Raw genomic sequence first — 21,918 nt, forward strand, 5'->3', positions numbered from 1 at the left:
CGGAGTTTTTTTTTCCCCGGAAAAGTTTTTCTCCGGAATTTGCGGGGTCTCTTTTTTCAATTTTTTTCCGGTTTTGGAATCTGAAAAGCCTCTGAAATAGTGAAAAAGCACCGATTTTTCGCATTTACAAACAAGAATTATTTATTACAGAAAAAAATTAACGAAAAAAAATTGAGAGAGAAAGCTAGAGAAGTGGTCGTAGCCGGCGACGAGAAGTGGTGTATATCTGAAAAAATGAATTTTTCGCACAAAACATTCTGAAAATCAGGCATTTTTCTTCAAACTAACTGAACAAAAACCACACAATTTTCAGCTGAACACCGGAGAGCTATCTGCAAAGGGGCGTTGGGGGGGAGGGGAAAAATCACTCACCTGGAATTCTAGCTTGGGAGGAAACGTACTTTTTAATGGGCGGAGCGAAGTAGGTAGGAGCTAGTGGCGCTGAAATTTTTTTTTTGGTGAAAATGAACTAAAATTCGCTAAAAATGGTCTAAAATCCACTAAAAATTGTCCAAAATTCAAAATACTCACTCTGCGATCTCTATCCGAACGGTGTCTGTCTCCTCTATCTCTGTGCTCTCTGTGCTCTCTATGCTCTCTATGATCCTTGTGATCCCTGTGGCGATGGTGGTGGTCCCTATCGCGATCCCTATGATCCTTATGATCTCTACGATGTTCGGATCTCTCGGATCTCTTCCTCTCATTCGAACGACTTCTAGATCTCTCCTGTCTTCTCGAGAATCTCTCCTCCATTCTCTTCTGCTTCAGCTCCTCGATCGTCTGCTCCAGCACCTGAATCGTATCCGCGATTTGCTGATAAGCAATGTGCAATTTGCCAGTCATATGATCATCGACACGCTGTGGAGCGTCGTTCTGAAGCATGAAGCATCCGCAGATCTGGCAAACTTGCATCTGCCGATTTCCAGCTGTCACATTCTCCTCCATGCTGATGGCTCGTTCTTTTTCAGTTCGCAAATTAGTCAGCTCCGTTAGCAACTCCTCCATTTCGAATTTCGCCTTATCAGCCTTCTCAACAGCTGATTGCGCGGCTTCTACATTCCCTTTTGCTCCTTGCACGGCTGCTTCATCCATCAGATCCTCCACCTTCTTGGCTAGCTGCTCTCTGCGCTGCTCGTTTTCCTAAAATTTGGAAATTTCGGTAAATTTTAGTGAAATTCGGATTATTTTAAAGGGATTTTGAACGATTTCTAGTAGATTTTAGACCGTTTTTAGTGGATTTCGGAACATTTTTAATAGAATTTGAGCGATTTTCAGTGAACTTCTGTTCATTTCTAGAGGTTTTTCTGACAATTTTGAGTGGATTTTTAGGTTTTTCACCTGAATCTTCTCTCCAAACGTCTCCTCGGCACTCTTACTCTCCCTTTGAGTCACTGACAGCCTATCCTCGTGCTTCTGAATCTTCCTGTGCACGTCTTCATGAATTCTGCGGATTCTGTCCAAGAATCGCTGCTCGAATCCCATTTTTCCTTTTCGATCGCTACTCTGGTAGGATTTTTTGAGATTCTCGTCGTGGATACTCTGAGAAACGAGAAAATTATCAAAAATGGTGTAGAATAGGCCCGAAATCGCCTGAAATAGGTCTAGAATAATCCAAAATAGGTTTCAAAAAGTCGAAAACAAGTTTAAAATGGTCCAAAAACTACTAAAAATTGTCAAAAATGACCATTCTAAACCATTTTTTACCATTCTGAACTGTTTGGAAATTTTAGCGATTCTTAATGAATTTCGAGTCATTTTTAGTCGATTTTAGCCCATTTTTCGTGGATTTTTAGCCTTTTTCAATGAATTTCCAGCAATTTTCAGTGATTTTAAGCCATTTTTAGTAGGTTTTTGATCAATTTTTACAACTTACATATTTACAAAATCCCAAGTCGTTTTTGGTGTTGCGAAAAATGTCATGAGTGCAAAAACCGACCAAAAAATCGGTGCAAACATTGACATCGTCGAAACGAAGCTCGCGGCGCTGCAAAAACTTTTTTTTTCAGAAAAAACAAATTTTCAGACTCACCTCTCCGGGCATCGCGTCTCTCTGCGAACCCATGAGCTCATTGAGCATTTGCGCCATATAATCTGTCATTTTTCTGTAAAAGTCGCCAAAATTTGAATTTAAATTTTTTTAAAATTTCAAACATCTCAAATGAAAAAAAAATCGAAAAAATGCTCAAGTCCGCAAATGCACCAGATCCTACGAGCAAGTTGCAAGCGCGCTCCACTGGACCAGGATGATTAAATTTTTTCTCCGCGAATTTTCTTATTTTTCCAGCGAAAAAACCGATTTTCTCACAAACTTTTGGCATTTTTCAGCTCAGAAAAATGCTCGGACGAGCGCTAATACGAACATTTTTGTCGCCGACGGTCCCTGTGGCCGCTTGCACCACGCAAATCGCCGGTGTTCATCATCACAAGGAGGCCGGCGATATGAAGAGATTTACCGGCGTTACGCGTTCAAACAAGGCAAAAGCGAATAGAAATACACATGTCAATGAGAAACTGTTCAGAAAGGTGCGTTTTTGTCCTGAAACTTCCATCGAATTCTATAGAAAAAGGCATTTTCCAGATGCGTGGCCGTAAAACTCTTCTCGTCGAGCTTCCCGAAGATTCTGCGCGAGAACGAGAATCGGAAATGCCTCCAGGAGAGATGAGAACAGAACTTCTGAAGCGAGGCCTCAATCCATACAAGGAAGCACAGCCAAGAGTCTGGAATGAGGCTCAGGTCACTTTTCAGTCCATTTGTGAGTCTTGAAGGCTTAACAATTGAATTTTCCTCTTGTTTTCTGACAAAGAATGCTTTTCCAGACGGTATCGCTGACCCATATGTGCCACCAGAGACTCCAGCTTCATTTACCGATGTGAACAACAAATTCGACGAGGTCAAGCAGCGACTGCAGCACAAATTCTACAACTGGCGCATGGGAACGAATCGGATTCGCAAGAAGCAGGGATTCGAGAAGTTCGATGTCAAAACCTTCTGTGCGAAGGCAGAAGATATCTATGAGAGAGCTCACAAGGCAATGGAGGCCAGGGATAAGAAGGAGATGTATCGGTGTATTACGGAGTATGCGTTCGCGGTAAGTTTCCGGGTTTTAAAATCGATAAATGTATTTAAACAAGCTTTATTATAGAAAATGTGGCCGGATGTTGAAAACGGATCGGTTCGTTTCGAGCTAGTCTCCATTGTAGAACCATCTCGTGTCGTGGCGGTTCGCTGTTTCGACAATCCACCAAAATCTGGAAACGACATTGCTCAAATCACGGTTAGAATGCACACAAGACAAAAGCTCGCCCTTTACGATCGCTTTGGAGGTCTTATCCTAGGATCTGAGGACGAGGAGAAGGACGTTGTTGAGTATGTGGTGTTCGAGAATCATATCGCAGTGGTGGATGGAGAATGGAGATTGCACGGAAAGATTTACCCGAAATGGATTGAGCCGAAGCAAGGAACACATATTACGCATCAATTGACACAGAAGGAAGCTGGGGTACAGGTGGCAAAGGCGAATGCACTGCCATTGAGAACTACGGAGAAGTTGGAGGAGGCGAAGAAGGAGAAGGAGGCAGCAAACAGTTCCTAAATTAGCTATTTTTTGTAGTTTGTAGTTTGTTTTTCTAGGTTCCTTGTTTTCTTTTTTTTTTGTTTTTTGCCTTGTTCTCTTTTCTAATTGTAAAAATAATTTTTCTTCGATTTTTTTTTAATCCTTTTAAATGGTTTCCCAGCCATTTTTATACCTTTCTTTCTGTTAAATTTCAAAGATGTTTACCCAACCCAAATTCAGAAATTCCAGCTTTTAAAAATAATGTCGTCTACCACTGTCACCAAGAAGGACCAAAAAACCGTCGTTGAGAAGAAGGAGACCGAGGAGGAGGAGTTTGAGGAGTTCCCAATTCAGGTAGGGAATATTTTTTATTTTCAAAAAATTCGAATTTTGTAATTCACTAGAAATGGTCGAAAATTCAATAAAAATAGTCAAAAATGACCATTCTGGAGTATTTTAAATGAATTTTGAGCGATTTTCAGTGAATTTCAAGCCAATTTTAAAGGATTTCAGAGCATTTTCAATCTAAAAAAGTTCATTTTTCTGGCTGAAAATCGCCGAAAAACTATATTTTTCATTAATTTTTCCAAAAAATTCAACTATTTTTCCCCTCAGGAATGGCCAGAACGTGCCGACGGCGAGGATGATGAGGTCAACGTTTGGGAGGACAACTGGGACGATGAGACCCACGAGAGCGAATTCTCGAAGCAGCTAAAGGAGGAACTTCGCAAAGGAGGACATCCAATCGCCTAAGCTCCGCCAATAAACTAAATTATTGATTTTTTTTCTGCGCTTTTCACCTATTTTTCTTTATTTTCATCTTTTTCTCTGTAAATGAATTGATTTTAAGCGGAAATTCTCCCAAATTCTGATCTGTTTTTTAGGTTCATTTCCAGTTTGAAGTTTCGCCTCTCTATGCTCCGCCCCCTTTTCCTAAGCTCCGCCCCTTTTCTAGATATGACTCTTCGGCTGATCTCTAGACGAATACCTCCTTCTCACCGCTTCTACAGTAATCCTCCTCCCCCTTCAAAACTTCGAAATATCGGAGTCATTGCTCATGTGGATGCTGGCAAGACTACAGTAACGGAGAGATTACTGTACCTGGCGGGAGCCATTCAAAACGCGGGATCTGTGGATAAGGGGAATACAGTGACCGATTTTTTGGATATCGAGAGAGAGCGAGGGATTACTGTACAATCTGCGGCGGTGAATTTCGACTGGGCGGGGCATCACATCAATTTGATTGATACTCCAGGACACGTGGATTTTCGAGGTGTGCATGTGCGCTCTATTGAGAATTTTGAAATTTTGTTTAAACTTTTAGTTAGTTTGTGCTCTATTTTCCGAAAAAAAATGCGATCAAAAACAGACGAAAATAAGCTGAAAATATCAAATTAACGAAAAGTCCGCAATTTTGCGTTGGTGTGTTTGCGTACCACCCATTTTTGCGCAGAATTTGACGACACTTTTAGTTTTTCATTGGAAATCACAATTTTTTCAATAAAACTGAAATTCTGACTCAAAAAGAAGCTGGAAATGCTGAAAAATTTTAGCGAAAATTTAAAAGTCCGCAATTTCGGGTCGCAGTGTTTGCGTACTTCCATTTTTTGCACAGAACTTGACGACAATTTTATATTTTCTAATGTAATTGAAATTAATACAGAAATTCAGACTCAAATCAGGAATCCAAGGATAAATTGTTTTAAAAAATGCAAACGCGCCCTAGCGAATCGAAAAATTTCGTCAAAATTCAAAAAATTCAAATTTCCAGTCGAAGTCGAGCGATGCGTTCGCGTTCTCGATGGAATCGTGGTGGTAATCGATGGTTCTGCTGGTGTTCAACCCCAAACGCTAACCGTATGGGATCAAAGTTCAAAATTCAAACTTCCCGCCCATTTCTTCATAAACAAGCTGGATAAAAAGGAGGCGAACTTCGAGCGATCCGTGGATTCGATTCAACAAAAACTCGGGGTCCAAGCAGTGAAATTAGTGATTCCAGTTGATAAAATCGGAATTCTAGACGTCCTGAACTCTCAGTTTTTGGATTTTAATAAAAAAGAATGGTCTAATTTGAAGGAAAATGAAAAAATTCAAGAAATTCTCCAAGAAGCTCGATCGGATTTATGCTATAATTTAGCAGAATTTTCGCCGGAATTTATGAAAATTTTTCTGGACGAAAACGAGGGAAATGTGCAGAAAATTGAGCAAGAATTGATTTTGAGGACCCTTCGAGAGCTCACAATTGGCTCGAAAATCGCTACAGTATCCTGTGGGTCGGCGATTCGGAATTTGAATTGTGTAAAACCGATTCTGGATTCTGTAGTGCACTTTTTCCCATCTCCAGACCAACGAAACACGGAATTCAGGAGAATTTTTGAAAAAGATTTAGCTGGTTTGGTTTTCAAGGTTAGCGATGGAGAAAAATACAATTTTAAACATTTTGAGCTTCAAAAATAACAAATTTCGACTCGAAAATACCAATTTTGAACCCAAAAATGACAAATTTCGACCAGAAAATAATACTTTCGAGCCTTAAAAATGACAAATTTCTACTAGAAAATACCAATTTTAAGCCTAAAAATCAGGAATTTCGACTCCAAAAATATCAGTTTTAAACCAAAAAATCAGGAATTTTAACTCTGAAAATGCCAATTCTAAATCTTAAAAATGGAAAATTTCGACTGGAAAATCCAATTTTAAGCCTAAAAATCAGGAATTTGGGGTCTGAATATATCAGCTTTGAACCCTAAAAATCGGGAATTTTAATTCTGAAAATTCTAATTTTAATTGTGAAAATCAGGGATTATGACTAGAAAATACCAACTTTTGGACCTAAAAATCACTAGTACAGATTCTGAAAATACTAATTTGAAACCCTAAAAATGGAATTTTTTGCTTAAAATATCCCATTTGAGTTTTAAAAATCATAAATTTTGACTCTGAAAATACCAATTTTGGACCTAAAAATCACAAATTTGACTCTAAAAATGCCAATTTTAAGCCTAAAAATCAGGAATGAATTTTGAGTCTGAAAATTCCAATTTTTCACCTAAAAATCAGAAATCCCGACTCTGAAAATACCAACAAAAAATGGCCAAAAAATGAAGATTTTCAGCCATTTCTTCAGAATTTTCCGTCTGTCCGTTCCGTCCGAAAATCCCGATTTCCGCGGCTAGAAAATCGATTTTCTTCGAGAGAATTTTGGTTTTTAAAACTGTAATTTTCCGATCTTTCAGTCATTTTAGATGGATTTTATCTGAAAAAAAATCGATTTTCAGTTTCAGAATTTTTCTAGATTTTCGAAAAAAAAAGAATATTTTCTAGACATTATTTATCGATTTTTCAATTTTTAAACAGAATTTTCCAGATCACCCATGACAAACGTCGCGGCCAACTCTCGTACATCAGAATCTACACTGGACGTCTTCAGAATAATTCCACAATCTTCAACGCCTCTCAAATGACGTCAGAGGGACCGTTGAAGGTGTTCACTCCTTATGCAGATGAGCTTAAATCGGTGGACCACGTGGAAGAGGGGGATATTGCGGTGGTAGCCGGTCTGGAGAATACAGTAACCGGGGATACGGTAGTACAGAGTGCAGCGAGTGCAGATAAGGCTTTTGAGGTGAGAACATTGCTTTATTTTGAGCAGAAAATCATGAAAATTCACATAAAAATAAAGAAAACATTTGAAAAAATCCGAAAATCCGAAAACTTGGGATTCTGAATTCAGTGTTCTGACGTCTTCTGAAAATTCATATTCTTGAAAAATGGGCAATATGGGTATCAAAATTTTGGAAATTGTCTGGAGAACACAACTGGAATAAGGAGAATGATTAATTTTCAGCTGTTTTCGAGAAATTCAGAATTTTCAGAAATTTAGAAAAAAATTTTTTTTGAAATTTTTCGAAATTCTGAAGTATTCTCCAAACCACTATATTTATACAATTTTTACTGTCCTAGCTAAATTTACCATAAAATTTCCAAAATTTTGGTACCTATATTGTCTCTAAAAACTTGAAGTTCAGGATTCAGAATTTTGACGTCTTCTGAAAATTCAAATTGTTTAAAAGTGGACAATATGGGTATCAAAACGTAGGAAATCGTCTAGAGAACACAGCTGGAGAAATGAAAATAATGGATTCTCAGCGGTTTTCGAGAGATTCAAGATTTTCAGAAAATTTGAAAAAAAGAAATTTTTGCAGAAAATGTTTTTTTCTACATGATTTTCTGCAATTTTTTTGTTCTAAATTTTTTAAAAAATTTTTCTGTTCCAGACGCTCAAATCCCTGTCCCATCCAATTGATCTTCTGCAGTGCAAAACATCCAATGATGGTAGATCAGTCGTTTTCTCCGGAATCGAGTCCCCCGACGCCGTCTTTTTCTGTTGCATCGAACCGCCATCGAATCGACAGCTCCAGCAATTCAATCGAGCGTTGGAAGAGCTCACCCGGGAAGATCCATCAATGAAAATCCGTTATGATCGAGACACGGGACAGACGATTGTGGAGACGCAGGGAGAGCTACATCTAGAAGCAATTAAGGATCGATTGAAGAGAAATTATAAATTGGACGTTTTCATTGGACAATTACAAGTGGCTTATAGAGAAATGCTCACGGAAGAGTTGAGTCATACGGCGAAGGTTGAGGATGCGATGAGTGAGAAGAAGAGGCCGGAGTTTGTACAATTGACCATGAGGATAGAACCCACAAAAGGGCATGTACCCTTTAAAAAGGTTCTTTTCTTCTAGAAAAATCGTGAAAATTGGATTTTTCGAGCTCGAAATTCAGAATTTTGACCATTATTTTGCTATTTTTTTTTATTTTTTCTAGAAAAATCGGGAAGAAAATCCAACCAAAATTTGCCTAAAAATCGAAAAAACCTTAAAAATTTTTAAGCTTCAATTCTAGAATGAGAACAAAAAATCGGATTTTTTTAGCTTGAAATTCAGAGTTTTGACTATTTTTTTCGCTATTTTTAAGGGTATTTTGTCTGGGAAAATCTGAAATTTTTAGAAAAATATTTTGAAATTCAAAAATTTCCAAAAAATCATTTCTGACATCTCTTAAATCCTGAAAAAGAGAATCTTTGAAATTTTCAAAATTTTAAAATTTTGAAATTTTCGAAATTTTAAGATTTTTGGAACTTTGAAAAATCTCTAATTTTTGGATTTTTGGAATTTCTGACATTTTAACATTTTTTCGAATTTTTGAAATTTTTGGAGTTTTTGAAACTTAAAAAATTTGAAAAATTCAATTTTAGATTTTCCGAGTTTTTCGGATTTTTCTGATTTTTTACAGATTTTTGAAATTTTAAGATTTTAGGATTTTCAGATTTTTCAATTTTCATAATTTTCGATTTTTCCGATTTTGAAAGAAAAAATTCTATAAAAATTTTCAAAAAATTGGATTTTTCAGTTCAAAATTCACTTTTTGGCAATTTTTTCGCTATTTTCCCATTTCCCTATAAAAATCAATAAATTCCAGATCGATTTGGAGCTTCCGCAATCAGCGAAACCAATCCGTCTGGACTGGCAAAAGGCGATCAACGAGGGATGCTCGAATGCACTTCAGAATGGACCGCTGGCATCGTACCCAGTGCATGTGCGTAGAGATTAGGCGGCAATTTGAATTTTTGAATCAATTTAAATTTTTTTTCAATTTTCAGGCCGTTCGAGTGGTGGTAACCGAGTGTATCGTCAGTGGTGGCAAGATCAATCCAGCGCTTTGTAAGCGTTTTAATCAAAAATAGCTCAAAAATTGAAAAAAAAAACACCGAAATCCGTTGAAAAGACCAGACTTCTCCTGGAAATTTTCAAAGAAAAATTTGGAATTTTCTAGAAACTTTTCGAAAAAAAAAAGATTTTTCAAAATTTCCCATTTTTTTGTAAAATTTTCAAAATGGTCCAATTCTGATAAAAATTGATATCACGACCTGAAATGGCATGAAAATGCATGATAGATTTTATGTCATTTCAGATCGTCAAATCAATTTTTATCAAAATTGGACCATTTTAAAAATTTTAGAAAAAATTCGAAAATTCAAAAATTTTTTTTTTTAAAGTTCGATTTATTGGATAATTTTGACAGCATAGTAGTTTTTATGCAATTTCAGATCGTCAAATCAATTTTTATCAAAATTGGACCGTTTGGAAAATTTTCGAAAAAACAGAAAAAACAAAATTTTAGAATTTTTCCAGTATCCGCCTGCGCTCAAAAGTGCGTCTCCGAATCTCTGCAACGTGGCGAAATGCTTCTGACGGAACCAGTGATGAGTGTTCAAATCGACGTGAGAAGCGACGATTCGACCCAACCGATTCTAAACGAGCTCATCCGACGAAGAGCCCAATTTGAGGCGCAATCTTCTTCAGAATATCGACGGATCTCAGCGATTCTGCCACTTTCGGAAACTGAGAATCTATCGAAGACGGTGCGGACGTTGACAAGTGGATTCGGGGATATAAGTGTGCAGTTCCGGGGATATCAACAAGTTGGAGATCACGAATTGAACAATATTCTACAGAGGAGGACCGCTGGATTCTAATTTTTTTAGAATTTGTAGTTGTTTTTTTTTTTTGCTATTTTTGGAATTATAAACTGTGTAGATGCTATAAATTTATTCAATAAAAAGTTTAAAAATCAATGTTTGCCAGCAGCAAGCTGTCTCATCACCAGAGCAGCATTTGTTTTCATTTCGAACACCTTCTGAACGCCTTCAGAAGAAGTTGCGTCTCCAGAAGAGACTCCAGAAGCCACCAGACTACAAGTGTCCATTGGGCAGTCGGTATCGATTGATAAGCCACGTCGGGTGCGTTCGCAAGCCCACCAGGAGACTTCTGGACCACACGTGGTGAAGAAGAAGTGACGGTAGCAAGTCTCGTAGTCGGCGGACGATTGGCAGAGAGAGGAGGGATCCTGGAAAGATGTTTTTTTCGAAAATTTCAAAATGATCCAATACTGATGAAAATTGATATCACGATCTGAAATGGCATAAAAATCAATATGATGTGAAAAAATTCCACAATTTTGGAATTTTGAAAATTTTTTTTTTTCAAATTTCGACAAAAAAATGTTTTTTTTTTCAAAATTTCGATTTTTCGGAATTTATTCACAGCATAGTAGTTTTCATGCAATTTTAGATCGTGATATCAATTTTTCTCAAAATGGGACCAATTTGAAAATTTTTCATTTTTCGAATTTTTGAATTTTTACCTTCTTCAAGGCATCATTATACGTCTGACGACACTGATTGAGCATGTCCTCTTTGGTTTGGAGAACTGCAGCAATGCATGGCCAGTTTCTAGAAGATTCTGGAAAAACCCAAATTTCAGAAGACGTCAAAACTCAGAATTCTGATTTTTTTTCTATTTCTATATTCTGAAAATTCTGAAACCGCTGAAAATTCATTATTATCGTTTTTTGAGCAGTGTTCTTCAGACAATTCTCAAGATTTTGATACCCATATTGCCCATGTTTAGATAATTTGAATTTTCAGAAGACGTCAAAATTCTGAATTTCGATTTCCAAGTTTTTAGGGCAATATGGGTATCAAAATTTCGGAAATTTTATGTAGACTTCAGCTAGAACAGAAAAAAACTTTATTAAAAAAGTCGTTTTTACGATAAATCAGAATTCCAAAAAATTCCAACAAAAAAAATGTTGAGAAAATTTTTTTCGAGTTTTTAAAATTCTGAATCTCTCGCAAACTATTGAAAATCTATCTTTTTACTTATTCCAGCTGTGTTCTCCATTTAATTTCCAACATTTTGCCTATTTTTAAAAATTCTGAATTTTCAGAAGACGTCAGTATTCTGAAAATTCCAAGTTTTCAGGGCAATATGGGTATCGAAATTCCGGAAATTTTATGTAGAATTCAGCTAGAACAGTGAAAATTGTCTAAATGAATTGATTTTAAGGATATTCAAGAAATTTCGAAAAATTCTTTAAAAAAATTTTCTAAAATTTTTTTTCCGAATTTTGAAAATCCTGAATCTCTCGCAAACCGCTGAAAAATCAATGTTTTGGTTGTCCTAGCTATGCTCTCCAGACGATTTCCAACATTTTGATGCCCATATTGCCCACTTTTAAAAAATGTGAATGTTCAGAAGACGTCAAAATTCTGAATATCGAATTCCAGGTTTTTAGGCAAATATGGGTATCAAAATTCCAGAAATTTTTAGTAGAATTCAGCAAGAACACTGAAAATTGTATCAATATGATAACTTTCAAAATATTGTATAGTTTTCGAAAAATTTTGAAAAAAAATTCAAAATTTTCAAAAAGTTTTTTTTGAATTTTCGAAAATTTTGAGAATCCAAAAAAATGGTAAAATTTTAGTCTCACGAATAAATCCTCCATCACAATCGAATTCCATGGTTCTGAAGAGCTGAACGTAGGCCTGAGCGTCTTCTGGAGACTCGCCAGAAGCGATAAAATTCAATTTTGACATACACGAATCGTATTGATCGCCAAGGCATTGGGCGAACTGTTGACGGGCGTTACATACGGACAGGAGACCATCGATTCCCTGGAATTTTTAGATTTTTCTGAAAATTTCAAAAAAAATTCTGAATTTTTTTCGAAAATTTTGAATGTTTTTAAAGTCACTTTACTTAAATAGTTTTCACTGTTCTAGCTCAATTCTACATAAAATTTCCGAAGTTTCGATACCCATATTGGCCGAAAAACTTCAGAATTCAGAATTTTGACGTCTTCTGAAAATTCAAATGTTTTAAAAATGGGCAATATGGATATGAAAACGTTGGAAAATGTCTGGAAATCACAGCTGGAATAACGAAAATGTCGTATTTTGAGCGGTTTTAAAAATTTAAAAATTTCAAAAAATAAATTTTTTTCTGAGAATTTTCGAAATTCTGAAATATCTTTGTAACAACTTCGGTTATACAATTTTCGTTGTTTTAGCTGAATTCTCCATGAAATTTCTAAAATTTTGATACCCATATTGCCCTGAAAAGTTGAAGTTTAGAATTCAGGATTTTGACGTCTTCTGAAAATTCAGATTTTTAAAAAATAGGCAATATGGGTATCAAAATTTTAGGAATTGTCTGGAGAACACTGCTGGAATAACAAGAATATTCTATTTTCAGATCTAACTAGAAATTTCAGCCAAAAAAAAAATTTCAGAATTTTTTTTTCGAAATTCCAGAATCTTCCAGAACCTGTAAATAATAGCTTCTAATAATGAAGCTAAGTGTTCCAGGATTGGTCCAATCAGCCGTCGTGCTTGTCACATTCAAATTCTGATTGAATCCGTATTGACAGAACGAGAGCGTCTTCGAAATGCAGAGGTTCGAGGAGGAGGCGGAGCCTAATTTTTCAAATTCTTTGAAAATTGAAAAAATAGAGATTCTTACCAATTAGGAAACCAAAAATCAATAGAATAGAAACCTTGAATTTCATAATTTTTTTGGCAAAAAATTGAAAAAAAAAACTAAATTTCTTATCAAAATTTCTCTGAAATTTTCAAATTTAATCTTATTAATTTTTAAAAAATTTTTAATCGGATGACAAATAGAAAAATCAATATATGTAGGCACCGCAATGAAAGGGGGCGGGGCGACCAAATTTTTCTCCCCTTTTCAGAAATCCATCTTTGAAGGCTTGTACCGGGCGTTAGAAACCCATTATTTTTTTGGTGAGAACTTGTCCCTATGTAATCGACTACGCTGAATCCAATGAAATTATCAGTTCTTCGATAACTTTATTATTTTGATTCGAAAACTTCGAAAAATAGAAGTGGGACTGACAAAGTGGACTAAAAGTGCTGGATGGAAGTTCGCGCCATTAGATTTTTTAATGGATTCTGATAGTTTATGAACTGGGGGATTGGATTTTGAAATAAAATCAAAATTCTAACGACGCCCTTGTTTCACAATTTTCAGCCAAAGTTCCAGCTAAAATAAATAAAAAATTTCAGCGATGACCCCAATTTTTTTTTGCATATTATGGTAAAACTAAGTCTTGTGTATACTTCTGCCAATTTTCAGAAAGATTGGATACCTCTAAGTAGTTTTGATACTCATCCGAAAATTCCAAACTTTCAAAATTTTCAGTTTTTGGAAGTTTTGAAGGTGACACAGGTGAGCGCCACCGATTTTCTTTTCACCATAAGATTCTACGCAAAATTTGCCACTAAGAGCAATTATAATTAAAAAATTCTATCGACGCCCTTAATGTGTTATACGTCTGTTTCCTTATCATTCACAGATCAATTTCTTTAAAACATAGGAAGAAAGCAACACCGGAAGAAGGCAGCAGGCAGCGAAGAGTCGCACATTCATATTTTCCCTCTAAAGCTACCACCGCGAGTGCAGCCGTGGCCGACTGGATAGTGGGTGCGCGCGCCGATCTGACGCAGGCGGAGGTTCGGGTCTCTCTCGCGTCTAATAGCTTTTTCTTTAATTTCCTTCACGAATTTTCCGCGCCGCAGTATTGCAAGCTTCTAAACCCCGCCCACTTTTCTGCGCACCGCAAAAAAATGAGGAGAAAGTCAGTACATTGAGGTCTGGTACAAAATGGTGTGTAACTCGGGATTGAATGAAGATTTTTCGCTGAAATTTTGGGAATAGACTTCTGTAAAGTAGGAGAAGACAATCCAACAATAAAAACTGGGAAAAATCTATTTTGAAAATTTTGTTGTGGTGCCTAAATATATGTATTAAAAAAAATTGAGCAAAATTTAAGAAAAATCAACAGTATACCCGCAAAATGGACCAATCTAGACACTACAAAAACTACAAACTGCAACAAAAAATAACAAAAAAATTCAAAAAATGTAGAAAAATGCGAGAAGAAAGTTCCAAAAAATTCAAAAATATCGAAAAATCGAAACTTTGGTTCTTGGCGGGAATTTTAATTTTTCAAACTTCCAGAACCTTCTAGAACCGATTTTTCGTAAATTTTCGATTTCTTTGAAATTTTTCTTAGTTTTTATAAGAATCTACATATTTTCCTAAGCCTTTTAAGGTAAAAAAAAATTATTCAAAAATTAAAAAAAAATTATTTCTTCTGCTGAGTGGCTGGATGTGATGCTCCTGCCAACGTCTTCCTCGATAATCTGATATTTCCAGTGTGCTCATCGCGTCCAAACCACGTGCAAGCCATTTTATCACCAACTTTCAGTCCAAGGACATCTGGATGTCGGATGGATGAAGACTTAGATGGTTGTTGTTGATAAGGACTCGTTGGGAGCTTCCTGGTAGTGTGACGTACACACCACGGTCCATTATCTGGAAATTCATTATTCTCGTATTTCCGATTGTGTTCTCCAGACGATTCCCAACATTTTGATACCCATATTGCCCATCTTCTAAAAATCTGAATTTTCAGAAGACGTGGAACTTCTGAATTCCAAACTCCAAGTTTTTCGGGCAATATGGGTATCAAAAGTTCGGAAATTTCAGTAGAATTCAGCTGAAACAGTGAAAAAAAAATTATGAATGAAGTGGTTTTATGAATATTTCAGGATTTCGGAAAATCCAAAAAAAAAAAAATTTTCTGAAATTTTTTTGTAACTCTGAAAATTCTGTATATCTCGAAAACCGCTGAAAATTCATCATTTTTGTTACTCTAGCTGTGTTCTCCACATAATTTCCGAGATTTTGATACCCATATTGCGTATTTTTAAAAATATCTGAACTGTCAGAAGACGTCAAAATCCTGAATTCTAAACTTCAACTTTTTAGCGCAATATGGGTATCAAAATTTCGGAAATTTCATGTAGTATTCAGCTAAAACAATGAAAATAGCAACAAAAAAGGCTCTACCTCCACAATTTCCGCCTGAATAATCGATCCAAACGCGAAATCCAACGTCGTATTACTCTCCAACACGCCATTCATCATGCTCAACGCCTTCTGAAGTTTCTCCTGACTTGGAGCGAGCAGGGAGATGTTGCTCTCGTCTTCAACGGAAATCTGGAAATTTTAAGCCATTTTTAGTAGATTTTCCCTGAAATTTTTCACTTTTTTTTGACATTTTTCTAGAAAATTAAAAAAAAATTTTTCATTTTTTGTTTTGAATTTTTTAAAATAAAATTTGAAAAAAAATTTCTGGATTTTCAGACCAAACATCGCACCTTAACACCAGTTTCAGCCTCAATCAATTTACAGTTATATCCATTATTTCTGAATAGCGTCACACGTTTATGTGGTTCTATTCTCATCGATTCGATAATTGGTACTGTAGATTTCGGTTGCTCTCTTGGTCGATCTCGAATTATGGCCATTTTGCCTAGAACATGGTCTATTCCAGCACGTGCTGCGTCTAGACTCTCTCGGAGTTGTTGACGGGTCAGACCATCGTTTTTAACGTCCAGCTGAGCAGCGGTGAAGCCGTTTTTAGTTCCTGCTATCTGGAAAAAATGGGGGGGTTTTGGATTTTTTGAAAATTCGAAAATTGGAGATTTTCGAAATTTGAGATATTCTGAATTTCAGAATCCCCAGTTTTCAGGATCTCAGGTTTTCCGATTTTAAGAATAATCTGGAAATTTCAGATTTTAGAAAATTCCAAATTTCAAAAATTTCAGAATGTCATAGTTTCAGAATTTTGGAATTTCAAACTTTCCGAGTCACAGTAGCATATAATTTCAGAATCTCAGGACATCAGAATATCAGAATATCAGATTTTTGAAATTTCAGAATTTTAGATTTGAGAATCTCCGGGTTTCAGGATCCCAAAAATCTACAATTTCGAAAATTCGGATTTTCTAAATTTAGGATTCTCGGATTCTCGGAATTTCAGATTTTTAAATTTTCATTTTTTCAGTATCTCGGAACATCAGAATTCCAGAATTCCAAATTTTAAGAATCTCAGAATTACAGACCTACCGAATTCGGAACTTCGAAAAATCGGACTTTCGCAATTTCAGAATTTCAAATTTTCAGAATCTCGGAAATTTCAACTTTTCTCAGAATCTTATCAGAATTACAGAATTTCAGATTTTAGAATTTCAGAAATTCCGACTTGCCGAATCTCAGAGATCCAGAATTTCAGAATTTTGGAATCTCCGGACTTCAGGATCTTACAATTAGATTTCAGAAACTGAGAATCCCGGAATCTCGGAACTTCCTAATCTCGAAAAAACGGATTTTAGAATTTCCAAAATTTCAACTTTCAGAATCTTAGAATTCTAGATATTCGATATTTCGGAATTTTATAAATTGCAGATTTTCAGAAATTCAGAATATTCGAATTTCCGAGTTTCGAAAACTCGGATTTTCAGAAATTCGAAATATTAGAATATCAGAATTTTAGAATTCTTACCGTTCTAGTTGAATGTTACATTGAATTTACAAAATTTTGGTACCAGTATTGCTTTAAAAACTTGAAATTCAGAATTCAGAATTTTGACGTATTCTGAAAATTCAAAATTTTTAAAAAATAGGCAATATGGGTATCAAAATGTAGGAAATTGACTGGAGAATACAGGTGGGGCAACGAAAAATACCTTTATTTGTTCAAAATCAACGGTCAATACTTTGACTGCTTCCTTCACAGAAACTTGTCTATGTGGAACCGTGTATGTAAGGTGATAAATTCTAAGCTCAGTCCGGTGGCGTTTGCTAAGCGAGTAGGGGCGATTCCCTATGATATTCTGATCCCTCCCACTTGACCTACAGGACTCTAGTCGGTCCGTCTGGTCATTTTACTTTTTTATTTGTTCATGTCCCCTTTTCTTGCCAAATTTCTATTGATTTCCCCATGCATTGCAAATAAATATATTATTATTACCTTGAAATCCATATCGCCTGCATAATCCTCGATTCCCAAAATATCGGTAAGCACTTTATAGTTTGTCTCAGGCTCCTTTTCATCTGAAATCAATCCGATAGCGACACCAGCAGCTGCATTTTTCATTGGGACACCAGCATCGTACAGTGCCAACGATCCTCCACAAACCGAGGCCATTGAAGAGGATCCATTTGATTCTAGGACTTGGCAAGCAAGGCGTACAGCATAGGGGAATCCAGTGGGGAAGAGGGGTTTCAGAGCCTTTTCAGCCAATGCACCATGTCCAATTTCACGGCGATTCAGCGAGCGGGAGGCCTGGAAAAATAGAGTTTCTGGATTTTTTGGATTTCCAAAAAAGTTTGGATCCTAGAATTTTTTCGAATGTTCCGGATTTTGAGATTTCGGAATTTTCAAATTTTCAGGATTTTTTGAATTTTCGGAATTTCAGATTTTTTGGATTTTCAGAATTATTTGGATTTCCAAAAAAGTTTGGATCCTAGAATTTTTTCGAATGTTCCGGATTTTGAGATTTCGGAATTTTCAAATTTTCAGGATTTTTTGAATTTTCGGAATTTCAGATTTTTTGGATTTTCAGAATTATTTGGATTTCCAAAAAAGTTTGGATCCTAGAATTTTTTCGAATGTTCCGGATTTTGAGATTTCGGAATTTTCAAATTTTCAGGATTTTTTGAATTTTCGGAATTTCAGATTTTTTGGATTTTCAGAATTATTTGGATTTCTAAAAGAGTTTGGATCCTAGAATTTTTTCGAATGTTCCGGATTTTGAGATTTCGGAATTTTAGAAACTTTGGATTCTTAGGATTCTTTGGAATTTCAAAATTTCCGACTTTCAGACTTTCAAAAATTTAAAAATGTGAAAATTTCCGATCTTCAGAATTTCTTATTTTTTGAATTTTCGGATTTTTAGAGAAGCTTAGGATGTTTGGATATTTCGAATTATTATAATTTTGGGGTTTAAGGGTTTTTTGAATTTCTAGGATTTTTAGATTTGTAGATTTTTAAGATTTTCTGGAATTTTTGGTTTTTATGTTTTTAGGATTATTCGGATTTTTGGAATTTTTGGTTTTTTATTCTAGCTTTTAAAATCCCAAAAATCCTAAATTACAGGGCTTTTTGGATTTTTCGGAATAAAATAATTTTTGGAATTTTGGAATTTCAGATTTTAAATTTTTTCGAAGTTTTTGATTTTTTGGTATTTTTGAACTTTTTTTTTCATAATTTCGAATTATTGGATTTTCGGAATTTTTGGATGTTTAGAATTTTCGAGAATTCTAGATCTTAAAATCCCAAAAATCCAAAAAAAACATTTATTCAAAAAAATTCGAAAATCCTAAATTATAGGTTTTTTGGGATTTTCCGTTTTTTTGGAATATAAGAATATTTGGATTTTCAGATGTTTTGGAATTTTAGAATGTTGGAATTTTAATTTTTAAAAAAAGTTCTAAGAATTCAGGAAAAATTCAAAATTCGACCTACAAAACCAATTTTCCTCAATAGAGCGCACTTACGCCAATATCGTTAGTGGCAAAACTGGGAAACTCATAATGCAACATGAACGACTTCTTTCTCTGTGATCCTAACAACTGAGCAACCGAATCCGGATGAAAAGCGGCAGTGGGAGAATCGAAGGTTACTGTAGACATGACTTGTGTCTGTCCCCGTTGGAACATCGAACATCCATGGAGCTTTTTATACATATCCACTTGGATTCTGATGGGTCGGAAGTCAGTTGGACGACGTCCATCACATCGGATTCCGGTGGAAAGAGTCGTTTCTCGGAGCACCTTCTTTACTAGGAAGGACCAGCATTGATAGATGTCAGCGGGTGGGAACGGTTGGAGGGCTGAATATCGATTTTTTAACATTTTGAGAACAAAAGGAAGCTACAGTAACCTAAGAATATTTTAATTTTCTGTAAAAAAAACCCCCGTTTTTTAGCGATTTTCCAAAAAATGACCAAATGGCTCAGTGGATTTTACCACCATTTTCGCTACCAATCTCAACACCCGGGTTCGATTCCACTCGGTGGCAAACGTTTTTGATTTCTGTGTGAACCATTTTTAGACGATTCTCAATCACTTTAGAGCTTGAATTCTGGAAAATTTCAATTTCTCGAAATTCCAGAACTCCAGCTCTAGAACATTCTAAAACTGTCTGAAAATGGTCTACACAGAAATCAAAAAGTTCTGCCACCGAGTGGAATCGAACCCGGGTGTTGAGATTGACAGCGAAATTGGTGGTAAAATCTCACTGCGCCAACTGATCATTTTTTGTAAAATCGCCCAAAAATCAATAAAAATGCGATGGAAGGTGAGGCGTTCTATATGACCTATTTTGCTTCCGGATTCAAAAAATATTTCTAGGTTACGGTAGTTGTCGTTGTGAGACCTTCTCCTTACCCTCCGTCCCTATCACATCTTCCATAATCGCTTTTATCTCCTCATCCCTCGAAATCTTATCATGTGTACTATCAGTCATCACATAATAGATTCTCTCCCGTGCCAACGCCTCCAGAATCTCCAGAATCTCCATTGTCGTCGTCTTCTCCGGCAACTCGTCCTTCTCGATTCCTCCAAGCTCATCCATCGCCACGTGTAGTCTCTCCACATTCTGAAATGCGACATCTAGGGCTTCTTCTAACTGCTCGCCACGTGTCTCCTCTCCATCCAACTCAATCATCACCGTCTTCTGATTCCTTCTCATCGCCACAATCATATTCATACTCGACGCCTTCAGCTCCTCTTGACCTGGATTCACGTGGAAGATCTTGCCACGTGGATCCATGGAGACTCGAATAGCCGCTAAGGGGCCGTTGAAGGGGGCTGAGGAGATGTGAAGAGCTGAGGAGGCTGCGTTGATGCCTAGCATGATCTGATCAGCGTTCTCATCGAGAGCCAAGGGTTTGCAGATGACCTGGAAGAGAAATTGGGATTGCTTCACAAAATCTAAAAAATTCGAAAATCTCAAAACTCAAAAAATCCTAAAATTCGAAAAATTTGAAAAATCCGAATAGTAAGAATCCAAATATCCAAAAATACAAGAAATCCCGAAATCCCAAAATTCCCGGAAATTCAAAAAACCTATAAAATCCAAAAAATTTAAAATTTTGGATTTTCGGATTTTTCGAACTTTATATATTTTAAAAAATATTTTGAGAATTTTGAAAATCTCTAGTTTTTGAAACATTTAAATTTTGAAAATTTAGCATTTTTGAAGATTTTTAGGATTTTTGCTTTTTTTCGAATTTCCGAGATTTTTGAAAATTGAAAATAAATATAGCATTTTCTGAGAATTTTTGGTTATTTGGATGTTTTGAATTTTCAAGATTTTTAGAATTTTAGAATTTTTTAAAGTTTAGAATTTTGAAAATCTTGAATTTTGGGTTTTTTTTTGGATTTTTTGGACTTTTAAGAAAGTTGGAAATCGAAATTTTTGGATTTTTTTTTGAAATTTTTTAAATATTCAGGATTTTTAGGTTTTCAGGCTATTTTAGGATTTTTCGTATTTTTCGAACTTTATGGATTTAAAAATTTTTTTGAGAATTTTGAAAATCTCTAATTTTTGAAACATTTAAATTTTGAAAATTTAGCATTTTTCGAAGATTTTTAGGATTTTTGCTTTTTTTCGAATTTCCGAGATTTTTGGATTTCAGCAATTTGAAAATTTCAACTTTTTGGACGTTTTTTTTTTTGAAAATTCAGCATTTTTTGAGAATTTTGAGTTTTTAGATTCATCGGATTGTTGACTTTTTTGGATTCGGATTTTTAAAAATTTTTTTAAATCGGAAAATTCGAAAAAATCATTTTTTGGAATTTTTTAAAATTTTGAATTTTGAAAATCTCGATATTTCGGATTTTCGAAAATTCTCAAAACTCTAGAAATCCGGAAAATCTAAAAATCTAAAAATTCCAAAAATTCCAAGAATCTAAAAATCCTAACAATCCTAAAAATGTCCAAATTTTTCGAATTTTTGGATTTCTCTATTTTCCGGTTTTTGTTTTTAAGATTTTTTGAAAAAAAAATCTACCTGTGTCTCATAGGAATTGGCTGGCATCAGTGGCCTTATCGACCTATCAATGGCTCTGGAAATTAAAATCTCGTTATCCGATTGGCTCAACTCTCGACGTAGGAAATTGGTGGGAATTCGGCCGACCGCTGAGGCAGATGGTCTGAAATTTTGAAAAAAAATTAATTTTTTCAATTTTTATAGTTTTCTGACCTATATTCAACCTGAAGAGGCACACCATTCCCATCTCCCTGCTTCTGTTTCCTCTGTACTACTGTAGCCATCACTGAATTGTCTCCAGAAGACGCTACAACTGCAGCTGACGCGAATCTAGCCATATGACCTGTCTTTAATTCTAGCGAATTTTTCCCATTAAAATCTACCGACACAGATCTTTCATTTCCAGCTAGCCGATATTCTCGTCTGAAATTAAAAAAAATTAAAAATTTCAGAAGAAAACTTCTTACGAGCTCCACCGCTTGGAATATCGTAGAGGTAGCTGAGGAATCCGCATTTTCTGACAATTTTTGATCTGAAAATTTCGATTTTCGGGTTGAAAATTGGCTGGAAATTCTGTTTTTATGA

At 35.5% G+C, this 21,918-nt stretch overlaps 6 protein-coding genes across 6 annotated transcripts; 3 read left to right on the forward strand and 3 right to left on the reverse strand.

Annotated features, from left to right (window-relative positions):
* Positions 1 to 432: 432 nt before the first annotated feature.
* CBG15147 lies at positions 433 to 2,098 on the reverse strand (the record flags this gene model as incomplete). Its single annotated transcript, XM_045243326.1, has 4 exons — positions 433 to 441; positions 532 to 1,140; positions 1,339 to 1,539; positions 2,030 to 2,098. 4 exons carry the CDS (start codon positions 2,096 to 2,098, stop codon positions 433 to 435), a joined length of 888 nt encoding a protein of 295 aa, XP_045095665.1.
* Positions 2,099 to 2,334: 236 nt separating this feature from the next.
* Cbr-mrpl-45 lies at positions 2,335 to 3,593 on the forward strand (the record flags this gene model as incomplete). Its single annotated transcript, XM_002642830.1, has 4 exons — positions 2,335 to 2,523; positions 2,579 to 2,753; positions 2,818 to 3,089; positions 3,144 to 3,593. 4 exons carry the CDS (start codon positions 2,335 to 2,337, stop codon positions 3,591 to 3,593), a joined length of 1,086 nt encoding a protein of 361 aa, XP_002642876.1.
* A 222-nt stretch (positions 3,594 to 3,815) lies between these two features.
* On the forward strand, positions 3,816 to 4,307 carry Cbr-dss-1 (the record flags this gene model as incomplete). Its single annotated transcript, XM_002642829.1, has 2 exons — positions 3,816 to 3,908; positions 4,170 to 4,307. 2 exons carry the CDS (start codon positions 3,816 to 3,818, stop codon positions 4,305 to 4,307), a joined length of 231 nt encoding a protein of 76 aa, XP_002642875.1.
* Positions 4,308 to 4,511: 204 nt separating this feature from the next.
* CBG15144 lies at positions 4,512 to 10,098 on the forward strand (the record flags this gene model as incomplete). Its single annotated transcript, XM_045243327.1, has 7 exons — positions 4,512 to 4,827; positions 5,326 to 5,960; positions 6,922 to 7,179; positions 7,832 to 8,290; positions 9,042 to 9,158; positions 9,223 to 9,283; positions 9,755 to 10,098. 7 exons carry the CDS (start codon positions 4,512 to 4,514, stop codon positions 10,096 to 10,098), a joined length of 2,190 nt encoding a protein of 729 aa, XP_045095666.1.
* A 95-nt stretch (positions 10,099 to 10,193) lies between these two features.
* On the reverse strand, positions 10,194 to 12,974 carry CBG15143 (the record flags this gene model as incomplete). The annotated part of the gene is made up of 5 exons (XM_002642827.1): positions 10,194 to 10,469; positions 10,767 to 10,864; positions 11,898 to 12,081; positions 12,734 to 12,882; positions 12,929 to 12,974. 5 exons carry the CDS (start codon positions 12,972 to 12,974, stop codon positions 10,194 to 10,196), a joined length of 753 nt encoding a protein of 250 aa, XP_002642873.1.
* A 1,599-nt stretch (positions 12,975 to 14,573) lies between these two features.
* Positions 14,574 to 21,847, reverse strand: CBG15142 (the record flags this gene model as incomplete). The annotated part of the gene is made up of 9 exons (XM_045243328.1): positions 14,574 to 14,987; positions 15,341 to 15,490; positions 15,652 to 15,927; positions 17,307 to 17,621; positions 18,830 to 19,170; positions 19,727 to 20,240; positions 21,355 to 21,496; positions 21,547 to 21,756; positions 21,801 to 21,847. 9 exons carry the CDS (start codon positions 21,845 to 21,847, stop codon positions 14,574 to 14,576), a joined length of 2,409 nt encoding a protein of 802 aa, XP_045095667.1.
* Between the last annotated feature and the right edge of the window lie 71 nt (positions 21,848 to 21,918).

Source organism: Caenorhabditis briggsae (assembly GCF_000004555.2).
Source record: "Caenorhabditis briggsae complete genome, chrIII, whole genome shotgun sequence".
In the NCBI taxonomy this organism is placed as follows: domain Eukaryota; kingdom Metazoa; phylum Nematoda; class Chromadorea; order Rhabditida; family Rhabditidae; genus Caenorhabditis; species Caenorhabditis briggsae.